The 17,023-nt window shown below is 43.8% G+C and overlaps 1 protein-coding gene across 8 annotated transcripts in view; it reads right to left on the bottom strand.

The window, feature by feature from the left end:
* PRR5L (proline rich 5 like) overlaps positions 1–17,023 on the bottom strand; it is a 51,697-nt gene that overhangs the window by 12,987 nt on the left and 21,687 nt on the right. For all 8 annotated transcript variants that reach the window (XR_013182743.1, XR_013182744.1, XR_013182742.1 and 5 more), the window contains 4 exons: positions 11,931–11,988; positions 8,895–8,986; positions 5,431–5,571; positions 3,624–3,750 (listed from right to left, as the gene is read on the bottom strand). Coding sequence is in view for 5 of the 8 variants with exons in the window: in XM_077179992.1 (XP_077036107.1) it covers positions 3,624–3,750; positions 5,431–5,571; positions 8,895–8,986; positions 11,931–11,988 (418 nt within the window). In the remaining 3 variants the exon portion in view is untranslated. The remainder of the gene's footprint in view (positions 1–3,623; positions 3,751–5,430; positions 5,572–8,894; positions 8,987–11,930; positions 11,989–17,023) is intronic.

Below are 17,023 nucleotides of genomic sequence, written 5' to 3'. Positions count from 1 at the left end.
CTGGAAGGGAAAGAGGCAGCAGGAATGGTCAACAGCACGCAAACAGAGAGCTGCTCACACTGCTGGGCTGGCCTGGGGAACAGAGAGAATTCAGTGTGCAGCTACAGTGCCCCACTTCATTACCACTGGAAAGCAGTCAGGAGCTCACTGGTTCATACTGCTAGGTGTTGGGAAAGGAGATCTGCCTCTGCCTCAGAGCAGGGAGACTTCCCATCCTGCTACAGGGGCTGCTGCCTGTGAGAGAAGTGAGCCAAAATGTCACCATGCAGCCAAGGGACTCTCTTTAGCTTCCTCAGAGTCTTCCCTTTTATCAAGGGGTGAAGACCAAGTAGGTACTCTCACATGCAGGTTCACTAAAGAAAGTGACACTAAAGTGGCACAAGTCCCCCAAAAAAAACATTCAGTGGGGATTTGAATTGCCATCCCTGTCTCTGAAGAATTTCTCTCAGGAAGTGCCATTAGCTGTTGTCAATGTGAAATTCCTGATGCTTACATTGCACTGTCTCTACATCTGCCTAGGAACAGGCCATTCTGTTGGCATTATCCCACCATATTTTTTAAAGATCATGCCAGAAAAAGGACATTTCATCCACTTTGCAACACATCTGGTTTGGAGGCTGGACACAGAAAACACCTAAGAGTGCACAGGAACAGTCCACGGCAGCCTGGGAAAAGGGGCACAAGGGAAAGGCAGGATTTGTGCTGAGGAGGAGAGGCAGTGGCACAGAATGGCTGGGTGTGGGCTGTACAATCTGCTCAGCAAAATGTTAAGGAGGAAAATTGCCAGGTCTAAAGCACAGCCCCAAGGTGCAGTCCCCAGTGCAGTACCATGAAGCACATGCCAATTCTGACTCTGAAAGCCTGAAGGAAGACAGGGGTCAGAGTTTTGCCTTGGCTCACTGAAATCCCACCCCAGCAGGTTGAATCAGACACTGTTACTGTTCCCCTGCTGGCCTCCACCTCCTGCAATGGTCCATGTGGTTTTGGACACCTCCTGTGGGTCTATCCCTGCAGCAGTTGATGGAGCCATTCCCTATGTGTCCCTCTGTTTCTCACAAACTTCACTGAAGTGCAGGGTTTCATTTCATAAAGTCAGAAGCCTTTGAACCATATAAAAGGCTTCCAACCAAGACTGCAGAAGATAAGAGTAACAAAATGCAAAGCAAAGCACTCATCACTGAAGGTTATAAGAGTTTTGGAAGTTTGTATCAGGAAGAAAAGCAGAAAACAAACTATTTGTTGCAGGGAGGAACAGGTGAGCAGCCTTCACCCTGTTACTGCCAGTAATTCATCAATTCAAAATGGTTCATTCACAATTAAGAGTATGCAAAAATCACTTCTGAGGCTGGTTACAGCAAATACATTCTCTAGGTTTCAGCTGCAGCTCAAGCCACAGCAAGCTGTAGTGTTAAAGGGCATTAGGATATGACTCTTTTGAGAAAAAAATTAGGTGAAATTAGTCTAAACTCTGAACATGCATTTATTGCTTTACTTTTCCCCATTTACTTTCTTGGCCACAAAAGACAGTCTTCTTAAGGGAGTTGTTCTGCATAGCTCAACCAGAAATTTTATTTTTATTTTGGTGCCTTATGACCAGGAATATAAACTGGGAGGAGTTTTTCTGGGACTATTTTGCAAGCAACCTCACATCAGCAGTGATGTGTGGCTGTTTTATCTTCTCTCCTATTCCCAGTATAAACCCTGTTTCTTAGCCAGCTGGATCCTTTGGCACACTCCATCCTTACCATGCAGGTTATGGCTAATTCACACAGGCAAAGCAAAAGGATGCTAACAGACCAGATGGAAATGCTGCCATCAACAATTCCCCTCTGTGAGGGGTCCTGTCCCTTTCACACCTCTCTGCTTTAAATCAGCTTAAGATACAGCAGCCTTGCAGGCTGAAGCCTTATGTATACTCCCAGCTGGGAGCAGACACCTTCAGGCACATTTCCCAACATTCATTTACCCTGAAGGCTCCAGTCCAGAGGGCAGTCTGGCCTTCAGAGCAGCTGTGTAGAATGCAAGCACACCCAAAGACCAACTGCACCCCTCCCAAAAGCTATTATGGGGAACCTACTGGGCTTCACCATCATTACAGGCTGCCCAGTGAGAGAAGAAACTGGTTCTGAGAAAGCAAAGTGATGACTGAGAGAGGGAGAGGGAAGAGAAAGAAGTCTGATTACAAATGAAAGGAAGAGAAGCCCCCTCCACAGCAGCACTGTGAAAATACCAAGATTACTTGTAGAAAAGTGCAGTTTTGCAGTCCCTGTCTTGTACTGCAAACAGAAATTCCTTCTTTCCTCATGATCAGCAAAGGGTGGAGCAAGGGTAAAAGGCCACCTTGGAAATATACACAAATAAATGACAGCTAAAAATCAAAGTAAGTTCAATTATTTTAAGGCATATAAGCTTTCAAGGCCAGCTTTTGTAGGTTTTCTTTTTTTTTTTTTTAATGGCACAAATGCTTTGTTCAGCTGGCAGAAATCCAGGATGGCTAGAAACTTCAGCACAGGTCAGGCAGCTGCCTTTCAAACCATCCCAGCAGCATGCAGTTGTCCATAAACAGCAAAGCAATCAAATCTGTCAAAGTCCAACTTTTACAGGGGATTTTGGTCCACACTGAGCCCTAGGATCAGATCTGCAAATCCATGCTGAACTATACAACCATGCTCACTTGCACAGAAGATATCTGATTGCCCAGCAACCACAAGAACAAAAATCTTGAGCCACAGTTTTCCTAAAGCAATGCTATGGGTTTATTACAGGCATAGGCTGTCTGAGTTCCAATAAGTTCTCCTACCACAAGACCATCTTTACCCATATGCTCCTAAGTGTACTACAAGGCAGGCTGTGGGTCTCCAGCTTGCTACAATTTTGCATCAAAGCAAAGGCTAAAGGTAGTAAAAGCAGAGGGAGACTGGAGCTTTCTTCACTTGTTCTATTTAAATTTCTTGACCATCAAATCAGTAACACTATGCCCATTAGCTAGCCAACCTCTTCCGGCTGGCCACATGTGTGAGCAGAGCTCCTGCATCATTTGAAGAAGATTATTCCCAGAATAATCATGCTCTTCCTTAAGTGAGGTGCCCATTCTCTCACCTGGACATGTTTATCCATACTTTAAACACAGAATTTTAATTTGGGGTTTTTTTTTAAACAGAATCCTCAGATGGAAGGAAGACTTCATGCAAAATCCCTGTCATCCCTCAGAATTAATATGCAACAGTTCTGCAGTTTGGAAAAGCTGATTGATTCAGCAGCTGAAGCATGCTAGCAAGCAGGCAGCAAAGGACCAGGTACTGCTCTCACTGTGGTGAAAGCAGTACACCAAGCATGGACAAAAGGGTTTTAAAATCCATTTCATGTCCAGAGAGAAGGGAGACTTTGTGGGGGTCTGTGTGCAGTGATGGGGCACTAATAGTTCACTAGGTCATGGACAAGAAAAAGCCTGTCACAAAAACTTGTATACAGAAACATTAATCAGGGCCTTTTCAAGGGTGTTTTAGCCTTTGTTTTCTGTCTCTCATGGAGTCATGCACTGTTTCCTTTTCCAGCACAAATGCCCCCCCATTACCCAACCTGTGTACCCCAATAATAGTTTCAGTACATTGAGCATGTCTTACCAAGCAAGCAGGTGCTACCAGAGGAGCTGTGATCCTCACACAAACCTAAGAATGGTGATACCACCTGCTTGACCAGCTCTTCCAGCTGTAGATAGCCCTCAGTAGGGCCAGTAGGCTCATGGACACTCTGAAAATCAAACACAAAAGGTCAAATCACCTCTAAAAGATTTTGGAATAAAGCCTGGGGTCTGTCAATTCTCTGTGTACTAGAATATCCCAACTGTGCCAGTAAAGCTTTTGGAGGTGATGGAGGTTTGGGTGCCTTTCAGGTCAATCTCCTTGTTGAAGTTACAGCCACACCCTAGGGCCATTGGGCAGAGAGTTCTTTTTACTGAGCAAGTGACAGGAAGGTACGAGGTGTGCTCACACTGAGGATGTGCACAGGGCACTGCAGCAGTGTCAGTATGCCAGGGTGGTTCTACCAGAAAACAAACACCACTTTGTAGAAAAGCCTTAACACACCCTGGGCAAAGCACTGCTCTTTCCCTAGGCAGGACTGCAGGCAAAGCACCCTCTGTGGTTCAGCTTATAGCTGTGAAGATGGTAGATAACACCAACCAATTTAACAGCAATTTCAGAAACCATTCAGACTTAACTTCCTGCAAAGCCTCAATAAGCTTTTTTCCTCAAATGCATTGCTTTGAGATTCTCTTTGCTCTCAAGAGTCTTGTATTAAAAACATTCAGGGAAATTGAGCTAGCACTCTAGTATCACCTGCTGTTCCAGTCTGGGTCACTGGAACATCAGAACAGTGAGAGTTCATACAGAACTACCAGCTTAGCCACTTTGCAACTCTGGTTGTGCTTCATAAAGTTTAATTCTCAGACACCCATTATGTAGGAGAAGAAATAAAAGTCACCAGACTGTGTGGTATGTTGAAGGGAAGGGATGCCATCCAGAGAGACTTTGAAAGGCTCAAGATATGGGCCTGTGCAAACCTCATGATAATCAACAAGGTCAAATGAAAGGTCCTGCACATGGTTCAGAGGAAGGCTGGATGGAGCTCTGAACAGCCTGGTCTAGTGGAAGGTGTCCCTGCCCATGGCAGGGAGGCTGGAACTATATGATCCCCTCCAACCCAAACCATTCTATGACTCTATCAACTCTAACATGTTAGATGGCATTTTTCAGCACTGGGCTGGGCAATATGAGAAAAAACTAAAACTGGCTGTATTTGGAATGCTTGGGAAGTATTCTGTTGAGACCTGGATAAAGAGGATAGTCACCACAGATGCTCTAGATCTCTTGGGAGAGGCCTTTGAAAGATGGCCTCTCATTTTGCCTGCTGCCAAAAGGTATTTCTCCTCTAATGGGCATACTCAGCATCCCAGCCAGCCATGGTGCTGGTGTCAAGCAGCCAGAGCCACAGTCCATTCAAATTCCATTATCTGCTGTGATGGAGACTTGCCCTGTCCTTGCAAAGCTGAGAAATCAGGAAAATTAGGGCACAAAGAGACATTCAGACAAGCTAGAAGATGAAAATTTGTGTGAAAAAGAGAGTCCTGACATTGTTCCTAGATGGGGAGGAGAGGTATAAAAAAAAAAAAACAAACAAAAAACAACCACAAAACCCAGCCCTTTCAAGGCAACATCTTTACCTGTTCCCAGGAAAGCTCAGGGCATCCAAATTCAGCTCTCATTTTAACACTGACCACTCCCATAAGCACATATCACATCCCCTTCATCACACCCTCTACTCTCCCCAGTGTTTGTATGATTTCAACGATTTTTCCTCCAGTGTTTGTATGATTTCAACGAGGTCAAGATACCCAAGTGAGTCAGATGAAGAAGAGTAGAGGTTCCCCACCTGCAGAATTAACAGCATCTGGACAATGGAAGCTGGAACCTTTGTCTGGACCAGGGGAAGGATTTCTTCCAACTTTACTTTTAGCAAGACCAAGTCTCTGAAGCCAAGAAGAGCAATCTGACGGATAGTCAACTCCTGACCCTAAAAAAACAAAGGCAAAATCCAAGTGTAGATAAAGGGACATGTGAGCATCATACCAGCACATGGGCACACAGACAGGAGGGTTTATTCTGCCCATTGCTGCTGTGGCAGAACACCCCCAGTCATTCATGTTGAGGATTCATGATACTCTTTAATTTCTTCCCTCTCAGTCTCACACAAATTCTGAAGTGGGCATTGCCTCATCTGTGGCACCACTAGGTTTGGAGTGAAGCCAGAAATGGGCCTGTAGTTCACCAAATGACTGACTATGTATGTTTTCATAAAACCTACTTGCCTTCCAATTTGCTCACAAAAAACCCCAGGCTGGATGTAGCTTATGCTCCTGGCACTTGGAGATGAAAAAGCAGAGAAGATTTGGTAGGAAACAAAGTTGTTTCAGAATATTTCTTAATTAAACCTACCTCTGACCAATACTGTACCCTCTTTTTGCTCAACATCTGCACTTGCTGATATGACAAAAGTTAGCAAGTTAGTCCATTACAGATTTTAGGATTTAGGCTGGAGCAAAGCTAGCAAGACTGCTTGAACCAAACATAATTTTAAAAAGCAATAGCTTTAATATCCTCTGCAAGGCATTCCTATTTTACATCAACAACACAAGTGAGCAGGCTTAACAGATGATATAATATTTCTCAGCATTTTTAAACACAGTCTAACTCCATTTGGCATTCTTGTGTTACCACCTTCACCTCTGCTATGTTCAATATCTGCATGACTTTCTCTTGCCCCACTGCAACTCAGTAGCAGAAATTTTTCTCCCAGCTCTGCCTAGCACTTTCCAGCCTGAAAAGTTTGCTTTGTTCTTCTCAGTATGTTAATCTCTGCCCCATGGTCTGCTTGGGAATCATTTTATGATCTCCATAACACACTCATAACATAGCAAATATTTAGCACTCATAACATAGCAAATATTTAGCTAGAAGAAATTAACAGCAGGTAATCATTAATTCATAACAGGTTGCAGGTCATAATTAACAGCATTATCGATATGTAAATATGAATTAAAACCAATAGTATGGAGGAGAGCTTGGCCATAAAAAAACCAGTTTGCTGTTTTAAACCATCATTGTGTAGGGGAAAAAACATGCAGGAAAGACCAATACCTATCTTGAAACTATATCTCAGCAGCTGCAAACTTTTTATTTATATTATGCAGTTTAGTCCCATTAACTTCATACCCCATTTCAAAATGCAAATACGTTTCTGTGCCAAGCAAAACAAGATTTGCTATTCTTTTTTCCACACCAATAGTCACATCAACAGCTGCAACTATACGAAAGCCAGTGAGTGACCTGTTTACATAGTTTCCCTCTGTACAGCCATTTAACCAACTTGGCTGCTTAAAGGTCATATTTCTGCAAGAGCTACGAGCCTTGGGGTTAAACTTAGCTGAGATACGAGGCTGTGTGAGTTACTGCCTTTGGTAACATCCACTCACGCATGTGGCTGACTCAGTTTCATTCTGAATGGGTCATTGCTGGCATCACAGGAGAGCACAACTAAAAAAATCCTGCTGGTATTTGCAGGAAAGGATAGGGAATTGAGAACAAATTGACTTTCCCATCTACCAGAGCAGTGTACAAAGAATTGCAGCATGATGGAAGGCACTCACTGGATGAGCTCTCCTCACATGCTGTGACACACCACATCAGTGGTTACATGCAGTTCCCTATTTCTAGGAAAAGCCCAATCTTGTTATTAGGACACTGGCCTGGCATAAGAGCAATTTCTATTTCTTGCTGCACCAGCAACTCTCTCTCTGGTAGCCTAGAGCAGCTCACTCTGAGTTAAATTCTTGGATGTATTTAGGCAGCTTAATCCATCCATAGATACAGTTTAGTACTGAGGTGCCCACAAAGCTTTAAATATCCTGCCTGTTTACCTTTCAGTTCCTCATTCAGAAAGTGGCTATACTTCCCAAACTTTACAACTTTGCTCATATATTTTGAGTGATTCAGATATTGCAATAAGACAAACACAGCTCAATAATTATGCTTTCAAAGAATCTCAACACCCCATAGTCATCCTTTCACCACTAAGTTAACTCCAAAAGCTTTACCCACAGTGGTGTAACTTCTGCCCCATTTCTCATCACAGACAATTAATAGCAGAGCAGTAGATTTTTGTGTTAAGTGGCAGAATTATTAGCATCAGTGGGTATGACACAGTCAGCTCACAGTTTCCACAGTACACAGGTAGCTGCAGTGCAGACAAACCCCTGCCTAAATAGGTCACTCCCTCACTGAGAGTTAGCTGCAAAAGGAGAGAAGGGGAGGGTATTATAGTTGCACAGTTTTACCTGTCAAACACCTACCTCCAAGCATCTGGAGCAAGGAAAGAACAAAAATAAACACAGTAGAAAGGTTAGTGTCTGTCTTTGCAGAAGTCCTTTCTCTTTTAGGAAATGCCAGTTTTAAGAGGATTAGAGGAAAAGGGCAACCTTTGAGCTTTACCTGCTGCCTTTCAAATAATACAAGGGAAAAATAATTTTAAAAGGTTCTGGAAATAATGTCTTCCAGAAGAGGCAAAAGTCAAGGGGAGGAGGCTAGCATTTCCAAGAACATCATTCTCCACATGAGGTACATTTTTCTTTTTCTCTGATGGCAGAAAAGTCAAAATAGGCTGGGGAGGTAATTAGACTGCTCATATAGAAACTCTGAGTAAAACTACATTAAAAAATGATACAGCTCAATACTTCTGATGGGATACTCAGCCTTCAAAATACCCAGTGTAAAAGGTTTTACATAAAATGTTCATTCTTCCTCTACTCATAGACTTACACATCCCCTTACTGAAGCTTCAAAAACCTAACTGAGGATTTCCCAAAGGCACAAATGGGATATAAGCCCTTCAAAAGTCATTAAGGTGAGTTAATCACATTTTCTCCTGAGCTAGTCTTCAGATTTATACCTCTAAGACAAGCTGTCAGTGCTGTCATCTGCACCAACAGTCACAGCTATTTAAAAAAGAAGGAATGATAAATACAAATAGCCCAGAGCTTCAGTCTAGACAAGGCACAGTCCAACAGTTTCAGTGTGCAATTTTAGCTAAGCACAGAGAGTAGACAATTGGGAGTAAATTCAGTTAACTCACCAAAACACCATGCTTGTCCAGTAGATTTTAGCAGTCCTTCTTATAGTTAATACTTGGATAAACTCTACTTTCTCCAAGATTTAGTTTAAAGGTTTTGATGTGTATTTAGCCACTGGCCAAACAGTGCTGCTGGCAGAGAAGTTATAACCTGCCATTAGCAGGCATTGCAGTCACTTTGCTTCACCTGAGTGAACTGTAATTAGGATTACCTGGACTGGGTAGAATATTGCCTGGAGTGTAGGAAGAGTCTCTGTAAAATAGTGATCCCAGATTTCAGACAGGACATCAATGCGATCCTCACCTATGAAAACAGAGATTGGAGCAAGAGCTTTAGTGACAGGGACACTAAAAGCAAGTTGGATTTTCCAAGTACTCCCTAATTCCCCAGGCAAGAGACTTCATTTCTGCAGTTTCTGCCCAAAACTGGACATCACCCAGCTAAGCTTCCCCTTAACCAACAGAGACACAAGGCTGTGACCTTTTCTGTGCAAAACATGAGACCAATTCCAACAAAAGAGGCAAGCCCCTCTTGAACCAGAGGCTTTAACTCTACAGCCCAGGATTGTGCAATGGCACAGCTCACAGTTAACATGCTCAGCTAGCACAGGAGAGACCACACAAAACCAGCTGAATCTGAGAACCAGCAGGTCACAGCCAACAGCAGCTGATACTCCAACATCATCCTGCAACAAGGTCAGGGAGAGCATTCAGAAGACCTGAGCCCCCTCCAGCATCCACTCAGTACCAAGCAGCAGTCAGTACCTGTCAGGAATCCCAACAAAGGCACTAATGACAAATGAGGCACTTGTGAAGGTTCCCAAATGAAATCCACGTGTGGCCAACCCTAATATGACTCTAATTCAAACAAACATCCCCAAATGTAGGTGGGTATTTAAAACCAAGGCAGACTAAGCTATGAATCTTGGGATTCCCATAACAGGAATACAATCGTGATCAAATTATGCTCATAGGTTTGACTTACAGAGCTGGGCACTCCTCAGCATCTGGGCCCAAAGCCTCTAAGTTCTTTAGCTTAAGGTTTGCAATGTTTATTTCAAGTTTTAGAGCAATCCCTGGAAATCTCAGGTGCAAACAGACTCAGGGTTAAAACCACAGTTTCTGACAAAAGGATTTTCCGGGATACCTCTCAGGAACTCAGAAGCAGTCTAGACTCAAGGAGCAGTAATAGAAGATGGTCATTCAAGACAGGTTTGAAGACTCATCCTCAAGGTCACTAAAGGCCCAACATGAGGAACTGGAATACATATAAAATTGCAACTCAAAGGAGCCTTATGACTCTGTACTGAAGTGCTTTCCTCATCTGCAGACTTCCACACAGACTTTCACTCTGCTTGCCCATGGCTTGTGCTGCTTAGGACACAGCCAGAGAGCAGAGAGCCAGCAGGACTAGATCCTGCAGACATTTCCCTTTGAGCAGAGAGCCAGCCCACTAGCAACCACAGAAAATTTCAAAGAGATGCTTCACTGTGTCAGGTATGACTATGGTTTCAAATCTGGAACTGCAGGCAGACAAGAAAAGACCCAAAACCCCCACAACAGCTACCCATTACCACAACAGCCAAGTGCAAGCGAAAAAGACAACAGGAAACAGATTAATTGAATGTTTAAAATTTTCCCTCCTCTGCCTCCTACCCAGGACTACAATGCTTTGCTGTCTGGAGACACAATGAAATGTCAAAGATCACTTCTCCTTCTGAAGGAGAAGCAGGAATGGTTTGTTTCTTCAAGAAATCATAAATCCTGCAGGCATTGAAAGAGATTCTGACAGACTGTATAAAGAAAAATCACGTTAAAGAGGGTGTGATTGAAAAATAGACACAGATGAAACATTGCCATGCCCTGCAGCCACTCTGTCTGGGTGCAGGGGCAGGGTAAGTTTTCCAGGAAGACAGAACTAACCAGAAGCATGTACAAGAAATCCTCATTGCTGTGACCACAAGACCTGCAACAAGCCCACACATTATAAATGAAAGGTGTCCATGAGTCATCTCCTGCAGTGATGCCAGCCTGCACAGCAAAGTGGCTCCAGTGTCACTTCAAGCTAGGGACAGAAAAATGAGGCATAGAAGGTGTTTTTCTGTCTGCCTGGGAAACTTCATCTGACCCAAACTACCTGAGCACCTGCAACATACTCTTGGGCAGCTCTCAGCTTATTACAGACTCAAACTAAATTTTCATAATGCTAAAGCAAACCCTGGAATAGTTTTATATGAATACAGAAACCAAAGTCTCTGGTAAGCTGTGCAGCATTCACTCTGAAGAGCTGGCAGTGGCTAGGCAGGTACCCACATTTGGAAATGGAGAATTCTGCCTTTTTTCCACATCTTGGAAAATACAGGAGTCTGCCCTTCTTCCTCCCTCCCAGGGTCAATGCTGAAGAAGCACACCCCAAGCAGAAGGCTGGCAACCCCTTACTCCTTTGGGGCCCAAATCCTACAGCCTGCCAGCTGGGTGAAGTCACTTGGTGCACACTGGTGCAGAGGAATCCAGGCCCAGCAATGAAGTGAGATTATCAGCATCTATTGGCATTTAATGACCCACATACAACACTCTGGTGATTAGCAAGAGATCTTCCCTGCAGGCTAGAAAACTGGGTCAAACCAAACAGCAGCTTGGTTTTGAATAAAGATGTGCTGGCTTCGCTTGAGCAAACAGTCACTAAATGTGAGCAGCTCCCCACAGGTCCAGCACTGCCTGGCCACACCACACTTACCTTGGCCCACAGGCTCTGCAGCAGTAGTTTGAACACAGCTCCATGTGTGATCAACTTCTTTCCTGAAGGATTTCATTCTCACCCGAAAGACTGTTCTTTTCTTTAAATTTACACAAAGCTTGATAGTTCAGCTCTCAATGGCATGACAGAGAAACCAAAATTACGCCTACATCAAGCTGCAAATCGCATTGAGAAGTGAAAGGCAGAAGGCAGCTCCAAGCAGTTTCACAACAGGATCCATGTCCAGACCAGAAGTGCCATAAGCCCAGGTGCCACAGGAGAGCCACACTGCTGCTTTTGTGGTGAAGTTATGGCTGGTGGGAGCATCGTGGCTCTGGGGCCATCCAAACAGCCCACCCTCTCTTCAGCCTCACAGGGCTCCCAAGGGGCTGTGTGACACCCCAGGACAGCACCAGACAGGGCTGTTTGCTTTCCAGACAGGCAAATCATCTCATCTGACCAAACATCAAAGCACAGCTCCCTTCCAGAACAGGTTTCCTACTATACTTACCTTCACACAGCTTGACCTTCTCCTCCATAAACAGCAAGCCTTTCGCAAGGAGCTGGTTCTGACAAGGGAAAAGAGAGACGTGCATTTGCCTTTTATTTATTTATAATGAACATGGAAGAATGCATTTTTGTCAGATACTACCCACTTTGCATGCATTAATCTTCAGATTAGTCATGTTGCAGTACCTTTTTCCAGCACTGGTCTCAGTGTGAGTGCTAGGCATTCCTTAACCCCTTCTTGTTCAGCTAGACATGAGAATGCAACAGACACAGCAGTTGAAACATCTCCCAGAAATGGGAAGGGTCACAGGGAGGGAGTCAAGAAAATAAAATGGTTCTTACCATAATGGTGCACCCACATATGCTATAACTCAATTACAGGATGGAGGTGATCAAAGAGTCAAATGCCATGAAAAGGTCCCACTCTCTTCTTCTTTTTGCACTTGCTCATTGCTTGTCTAACTGCACAGCAGGCCAAGTTCAGCTTCCTAACATCTACTTCTCTATTCCTACCTATTGTCTTTCCATGAGGTCATTCTTTTTGTATTGAGAAGCTGGATGATCTCAGTGTGCAGTGTCAAGCTGCAGAAGAACTGGCAGGACCTGGTCTTTCTAGATAAACTTAACTCTCATGGGCCAGACAGATCAAGATATCAATAAGCCTGTTTGCAGTCCATGACATCCAAATACCTGATTAGCTTTTTGTTCCCACTTCCCCAAATGTAAGAATGGTGCAAAAACAACACTTTTTTGTTCTCCCACCAGCACCAGGTGAATCAGTTATTCTGAAAAGCTTTGAGAATGCCAGAGAAAGGCACTGCAATCCCACATAATACAATATTACTGCATCCTAAAAAAGGTACAGAGATCACACTGATAGAGAATATAGGCCTTCTGCCTCTCTGAAAGGAATCAGTATCAGGGTAGCCCACAACAGTCAGAGATGACTCCCCCACTGTTCAGTTTCTGGTTTTTAATGGGAACCAGGTCAAGGCTGCACTTTTGAACCTTCCATCAGCCAAGGAGCAAGGCACATCTCTGTCATTCCCAGCGGACACCACCACAGCCTCCTGATGAGCTGCCATAGTGCATCCTGCCCTGGTGCTCCTGCTCTGCATTGCAAGCCTGCCTCTGGAACCACACGCCAGCCTGGCTCAGCCCTGACACAGAGACAGGCATCTCTGGAAGCACCCCAAGCCAAGAGAGCAGCACACCTCTGCATCCTCCCTCCAACAAGAAGCTATCACAAAGCTGGGTATAAAAAGGAGGAGACAATCCTCTGTGACATCCTCAGGATGGGAGATATTTCTCACTTGGGCAATGACAACAGGAATTAGCAATCTGGATAAATATGGTCACATAATAAAAAAAAACCTACAACATCTCCAAATGTTAGCAAAGAGTGGAAGGTGACAGTTTTATGAAGATCCTCTAGCAGGAACATGGGCTTTGGAGGGAAATACCAAGTTGCCAGGCTGTCCATTCAAATTTTAGATTTATTCAACAGAAATAAATGGCTAGACATATCATGATATGGACAACAACAAAAAAACTTTCCAGAAAAAACCAACAGTGTGAAAAAGGAGGGAGAAAGAAATCTGTAATGAAAAAAACCATAAGGGGAAATAAGTGAAACCCACTTACACTAGAAATATTTTTCTGCTTGAACAATAGATGTTGGAGTGATATGGCACGTTAATCCTGCTTTCAGTTCATTTAAAAAAGTACTGAACTTCTTTATTTTTCAACCTGTAGCTCAAGGCAATTACTTCTCATACACTGCAGGGGAAATTTAGAGCTGGTCTTTAATACTGTATTATTTTAAACTGCTTTGTAATATAAAGGTGTGTATATATACATATATACACACATGACGATGTGACTCTTGTTTTCTTGTGTTTCTCTCAAGAAATACGAATTCCTTCTCTATCTGCCATAGAATGTTAGATTTCATTTTACGTATGTTTCCCACTGTGGATACAATTTTCCAGGTACTTTGCCTCAAAGTTAATATTATTGATATTTTTTGCCTCCAGGGATTGTTTGGTTCTTTTTGCAACTAAGTCAGCAACCAAAGAACACATTTGTACATGCTAGTGGACAGCACAGCTGTATCTATTGCAAAATAGATATATAAATCATTACTCTGTGGTAACAAATTTATAATGCTCCTATGAATGTACTATAGCAATTCCATGTGCTAAAGAGATTGCATAATCTCACTCTAAAGGTTTCCTTAAAGAAGAGATTAGGGCTATATAGTTACTGTAGTTAGTGCAGACTTTTCACTTATCCTCTCAGATTTTTCCTTTTCCTGTGGAAGAGACTTAAAAAAAAAAAAAAAAGTAAAAATCAGCCACACTTTATTTCCTTTCTCCCTGTCCTGAAAATATCTGGAAATATTACTTTTTCCTAATTTTCTGCAAGAAGTCACAGGCTTAGGAATTCATTCAATCCAAATATTAATCCCACAGAGCAAGCTGGACAGGCAAATTGTCCTTACCAAACCCTACAGGCTCTGCTGACAAATCAATACAAGCTACTCCAGCTGCAGTGGAGGTCTGTTTCAGACCTTGTCTAGATTATAAATCTCATTTTGCTGCTGCATCCCTTGCATGCTTGCCAGAAGCATAGAGCTAAGAGGAAAAATAAATCTTCTATTTAAAGCAAGACCAGATAGAGACTCATACCAAGTAAGCTTGAAAGGTACATTTATTTGAAAAAGTTCAGCTGCCACCTTCCATCTCTTTGCAATTACAGCTGAACAGGGATGGGAGCTTGGGGGAGCAGGGATTCCCTTCCCTCCCCAAATGAGCTTTTCCTGGTTCCCCAGGCTGTTCTCCTCACCCTCTGCTGGGACACCACGGGATGCTTAATGCTCATTGTGGGAGGTGCAAACCTGCCTTTACTCTTTGCTACTCTGCTGTGCAGAGAAACAAAGTCCCAACTTCAAAACATGTACATGCAGTTGAGAAATCTGGAGAGAGATCTGTTTTGCAGCAGATAGAAGTGACCTTGTGAAATCTCACAGGCTGACCCCTTTTTGGAGAGCAGAAAACCAAAATAGCTGACTCAGATACACCGGTAAGAAAGGCAGCTAAAAGAAAGCTCTTAAGTAAATTTTTAGATGCCCTAAGTTTCTAAAGGCAGGATTCAAAGGGAAAATAATCACTTTTCATTTGTTCCTCAGTGAAGAGCTTCTCACAACATGTCTGTATTTGCTACTCTTTAAAGTCATCCTCAAACCATTTGGAATAAAAAAAAAAAATTGAAGGCAGTCAGCCACCACCTTATAAAACCCATACAATTCCTTCCTTTTTTCTGGCACAGGTATTTTCCTCTTTGCCTTCCCCGATAGAGAAATTGCGGCAAATGTCTCCATGCACGCCCAATGGAGTAATACCAGCACCACCATCCTCCCAGGAGGTGAAAGCTGTCCCAGGCACAACAGCTGGGGCTCCCCTCTCAAACCAGCAGAGCCTGCAGTGCCCAGCACCTTCTCCCTGCCTCCCTCCCACTGCAGGATCTGGGCATTCCCTTCCTGTGCACAGCCCCAGTTCCCCTGGGCAGAATGGTGCCCATCGGACTGTGCCCGAGGCAAATCAGACGCTGCCCGTCAGAAGCACTCAGCCAGCACCCTGGGTGTGGTGACAGCCCCCAGACAGAGCCAACAGGAAGGATTTTGGGGTGACAGCCATGCCACCAGCACAGCTTGCTCGGCTGTGAGTGCTACATGCAAGCAGAAGGCTGGTGGAAAACAGCTGAGTAGCTTTGGCTGCAACTCCACAGAAATCATCAAGGAGGCTCAAGGCATCCCAGGCTACTTCACATCTTGCCTAAATGCCATGTCTGCAGTACAGCAAAGTACAAATTAATCCCCCTGCTAATAACAAATAAGTCATTACCTTTGAGGGAAAAAGGTTTACACAAACATCCATTTAATTATGGATAAATTCTGCTTTCCCTTAATGTCTCCAAGCCAAACATGGCTAGTATGCCTTTTAAAAGCCACCTTCAAATTAACAAATTAATATTAGTTCATCAAACAACATAAGCTTGAAAGAGAAGTAAACTGATCCAGAACATACTCAAATTAATTGACCTCATTTTGCTGGGTGGAAAAAAAAAATTTCTACAGAATGCTACAGCGTTTCTTAAATGCACCCTGTTTTATAGGCAGCTGGGGCTTTGTGTTCTAGTGCTAAACCACACTTTTACAGGCTCTACAAGCACATAGCCACTGCTTTGTGGATAACCCGATGCCAATTTGAGAGAAAAAGCATCACCCAAACTTACTTGCCAAGTATTTTCTACAAAGTTATTGCCAGCTGCACACAAACACCTACCTAATTCTTGGCAGTGTTTCACAAAATACAAATTTGTGTGAGCTGCAGCATCTCATATCTAGAGCACCCTCCCACCCCCAGCTTTTTTTCTTTAACAGGAGGGGAAACACTGACAGAAGCAGAGAGATCACTTCGATCCTACACAGGGGAGAAACTGCAAGATAAATATGAAATCACATCCTAAAATGACTCTTCCTAGAGCTGGTTTTGTTCACAACAGATAAAAGAGAAAGCCCACTTGAAGAGATGAAAGTGAGGCAAGGAGGGTAAGAAGGGGAGCAGACCAAGTAGGCAGCACTGCAATGATCCAGACCACAAGGAGGCAGGCAGCAGCTCTGGGAAAACCCCACAGCCAGGGCCCCTGGCTTCACCCTGGTTATCCCTGCTCCAGGGGGGATCCTGCTCAGCCAGGCCAGGGCACCCTGACCACGCTCTGAGTGGGAGCAACTTGGCTCCCTTTGGAAGGATTTACACACATCTACAGAGTCCTGGGGCCTGAAAGGAGGTGTCCCTGCTGCCACCCAGGACTAGTGCTGAGCTGCTGAGGGATTCCATCCATGATAACAAACTTGGACAGTTGCCATAGAGTCTCTGGAGCTGCTCCATCAAAGCTGCTCTAGAAAGTGCCAGATGAAGCAGAAATAATTAGCAGACCTGCAAGAACAGAGGTTCCCAGCCAAACAGAGGTTCCCAGACAAATACAATAATAAAGGCCAGCTTGACCCAAAAGAGTATTGCAGACACACAG

This window comes from Agelaius phoeniceus, chromosome 6 (genome assembly GCF_051311805.1).
Source record: "Agelaius phoeniceus isolate bAgePho1 chromosome 6, bAgePho1.hap1, whole genome shotgun sequence".
Lineage (NCBI taxonomy): Eukaryota > Metazoa > Chordata > Aves > Passeriformes > Icteridae > Agelaius > Agelaius phoeniceus.
This window is presented reverse-complemented; position numbering and strand designations above follow the sequence as displayed.